The sequence below is a fragment of the Sinocyclocheilus rhinocerous genome, unplaced genomic scaffold (genome assembly GCF_001515625.1).
Source record: "Sinocyclocheilus rhinocerous isolate Xijiao unplaced genomic scaffold, SAMN03320098_v1.1 scaffold2868, whole genome shotgun sequence".
NCBI classification, from domain to species: domain Eukaryota; kingdom Metazoa; phylum Chordata; class Actinopteri; order Cypriniformes; family Cyprinidae; genus Sinocyclocheilus; species Sinocyclocheilus rhinocerous.
The window spans coordinates 176085-179534 of NW_015623782.1; the positions used below are offsets into that span (position 1 = coordinate 176085).

At 37.2% G+C, this 3450-nt stretch overlaps 1 protein-coding gene across 5 annotated transcripts in view; it reads left to right on the forward strand.

Moving 5' to 3' along the window:
* LOC107736871 (alpha-adducin-like) overlaps nt 1–3450 on the forward strand; it is a 60421-nt gene that overhangs the window by 20136 nt on the left and 36835 nt on the right. For 4 of the 5 annotated variants that reach the window (XM_016548240.1, XM_016548249.1, XM_016548266.1 and 1 more), the window contains exons 9-10: nt 128–301; nt 2303–2641. In XM_016548240.1, the coding sequence (XP_016403726.1) occupies nt 128–301; nt 2303–2641 (513 nt within the window). The remainder of the gene's footprint in view (nt 1–127; nt 302–2302; nt 2642–3450) is intronic. The other variant, XM_016548257.1, reaches the window with a different exon arrangement.

The window sequence follows — 3450 nt, forward strand, 5'->3', positions numbered from 1 at the left end:
TCCAGCTGAAGCTAGACGTTTCTACAATTACACTGAAAGAGCTTTGACTGGATAAAACACTCTAAACCCTCAATCAGGAGATCGAGTGCGACAGTCATCTTTAATGCTGTCCGGTCTGAAATTGCAGGTGCGCACCCTCGCCAGTGCAGGAGGTCCTGACAACCTAATAATGTTGGACCCAGGCAAGTATAAATCCCGTCCACGCTGCCTCGAGCCGGTCGGAGACGGGTCGAGCTCGCACCCGAAGTGGCAGATCGGGGAGCAGGAGTTTGAGGCCTTGATGAGGATGCTGGATAATCTGGTAGGCCAGGGTTTAAACTCTTCTCTTTTAGGGCTGTCAAAAAAAAATTCGAATTTCGAATATCCGTCGAACTTAAAATAAAAATGCAAAAACATTGCATTCGAATTTTAGGTGTGCATCAGGCAACCTTATCAGTGGCGCACAAGATGCGATGACGATGTAGGTGTCGTTGCATTTTAATGTTTTTCTTAGCCTATCCAGTTGAAGCCACTAGATGCGGCGCTGCTACGTTAATTAAAATATTGCCGGGAAAAAAGAACATCAATGCGGAGATGGTGTTGTTTACGTCAAAACCGAAACCAAACCGTTCACACAGAACGCATATTTATCACATTTTCTAGAGGGACGTCTATCACCGTTGCACTCGCATCTCATATTATGCACTTTTTTCAAATATAGTCGTGTTATTTTATTACGCTTTGAAGTAGGACTGCACGATTATGACAAAGATCATAATTGTCGATTATTCCCTTGAAATTGTAATTGCGATTATTAATTACGATTATCACAATTGAATGCTGTTATATCATTGTTTGAAGCAACCGCATGCCATATTTTTAGATGAAAATAAACAAGCTGAAAACCCTTAAACTGAAAAACCTTTATTGCTTTTCTATAGTATTAAACCTCAAATGGCATCTATTCATCGAATTGGTTTCTTCTTTAAATAAACAAAGGTAAAATATGCATGGTATTATAATGTCATATTAAAACAATTGAAAAACCCTTAAGATAACTTGTAGAAAGAAAAAAAATGATCTTAAGCACACAGAATAACATAACTGGACTTTAAACGATTAATTGCCGCTTTGAACGATTACATAATTGTGACATCCGTAATTGTAAACGCGATTAAAAAATTTATTAATTGTGCAGCCCTATTTCATACAATGTATTCTTTCAGACTAGTGGAAAGAAAACAACCAAGATACACATTTAATTGTTTATTTTTGAATACACTTTATCTATTTGCATTTGTAATTTGTTTAAATTACAATATCTTCAAAGATTGATCCTGAAATTCTGATGGTTTTTCAAAGGGGGTTTGTTCATCTGATTTATTTTATTCCCACAAACATGGTGTTTTTTCTGACTGTTGACAGTATTTTCAGCTTTATGGAGTGATAAAAGAGAGACCTAAAATTCTGTCTGTAAAAATCTTAATGTCTAATATGTCAACAGAATTAAACAAATTTTGAATCTGGTTTTATCCAATATTCAGTTTTCTGTTCTGAAAATGTATGCATGTTAGTGCATATTTAATTACATAATGCATCATTTGCTTATTTAAACAAAACTTCAGAAAACATATAATATAAACAATCATCTTAATGTACCGTGATTAGTCAACTGGGTAAGTATGTTGATATCAGTTGAAATGTTTACCCAATTCAGCCTAAAATGTAATTTTATTTTGCCCCTCTCTTTTAGGTATTACCAGATGCCAGTGGCCTATAACCCCTATGCATATGGGCAGTTTAATATGCCCTACATGCCCTATCAAGCCCAGGGGCAGGCTGGATACCCCGGAGGCCCTCCTGCACAGCAGACCTACCCCTATCCTCAACAACCGCCACAGCAACAGCCCTACTACCCCCAACAGTAGAGGCACCTCTCGCTACTACAGCCACACTCATTCCTGTAAACTAGCACTCCTCTTACTGCACTTAAGTGTTAACACTCCTGCACTCACACTCGCTCTCTACTTAACATCTGGCTTTATCTCATCCGTAATTGTAATCGCGATAAAAAATTTGATTACGTGTGCAGCCCTACTTTGAAGAAACGTGCATTAGTAATATTTTGCTCGATGCGCCCTCTTGTGGCCTCAGGAGAGAAGCCAAAAGCTTTTTTCCCCCCTAACTGAAATCGATTATAATTCGAATATTGATAATATTTAAGTACAAAATTCTAATTTAGTTTTTCAGCCTTTTTGACAGCCCTATTCTCTTTTAGCCTCTCTGTTTGACCCGACATGTGACGGGGCGTCTCTCTCCGCAGGGCTACAGGACCGGTTATCCGTACCGCTGCCCTGCGCTGCGTGATAAAGCAAAAAAGTACAGTGATGTTGAGATCCCCTCTTCAGCCACGGGCTACTCGTACGCTGAGGACAGTGACTCGGGTGCGCGCTCCCCGTTAAAGCACAGCTTTCAGCGGGACAAGAACCGCTGGCTAGCCTCCGGGAGGCCCGTTGAATCTGCAGAAGAGGGGCAGGACTGCAGCGGTAGCCCCAAGGCGAAGACTAAGGTGTGGACGAACATAACACACGATCACGTCAAACCCTTGCTGCAGTCTCTCTCGTCCGGTGTCTGCGTGCCAAGCTGTATTACCAACTGCTTGGTCTGTGCCAACCTTATTGTTCATAGTTCAGAAACGTACTGCTAGAGAGCTAGAGAGGGCAGCTGGTTAGCACCCCGACACCGGGGCAGAACACACACTCATTCAAGGGGTTTTGGGTGTGTTTGCCGTTTCACAACCTTTAATCTTGCAAATATGGCTTTTTTCTTCCTCTCCAGTGTTTTGGGCGGATGATTTCTTAAGGCAAAACACCCCAGTGAACAGGGTAAAAAACTAACCTTTATTTACCACATTTACATTAGCAGAAATTTCAATACAATTTAATCTTAATTAACCTTATTTAAAATGTAAAATGAATAGATACCTCCATACTGGGTTATTATAGTTAGCTAAAATTAAAAACATACAAAAGTGTTACTTGAAATAAATTCAACTTTAAATAAAATAAAATATGAAAAACTTTAAACTTTTTTTTTTAAAGCTAATTGCTAAGGGTAATTCCTCGTTTTCATTTCTTGAGCTACTAAAATAACTAAAACTAACATAAAAATGTATAAAAAATATAAATAGATTTAAAAAAAACTAATAAAAATGGCAAAACGCAACAAAATTGCTAAAATGTAAATGAAAACAGAAAATATAAAAATAGAAACTACTTGTTATTAAATATAAAAATATTATATTAATATATTAAAAATATATTAATAATATTAAAAAATATTAAATATTATTAAAAACTGTAGTAGTATTTCAGTGATACTAAAATAACTGCCACCATACTTCCATAGTTGACTGATTATATTAAGAATTGCTATATATATATATATATATATATATATAGCCACTTTTCT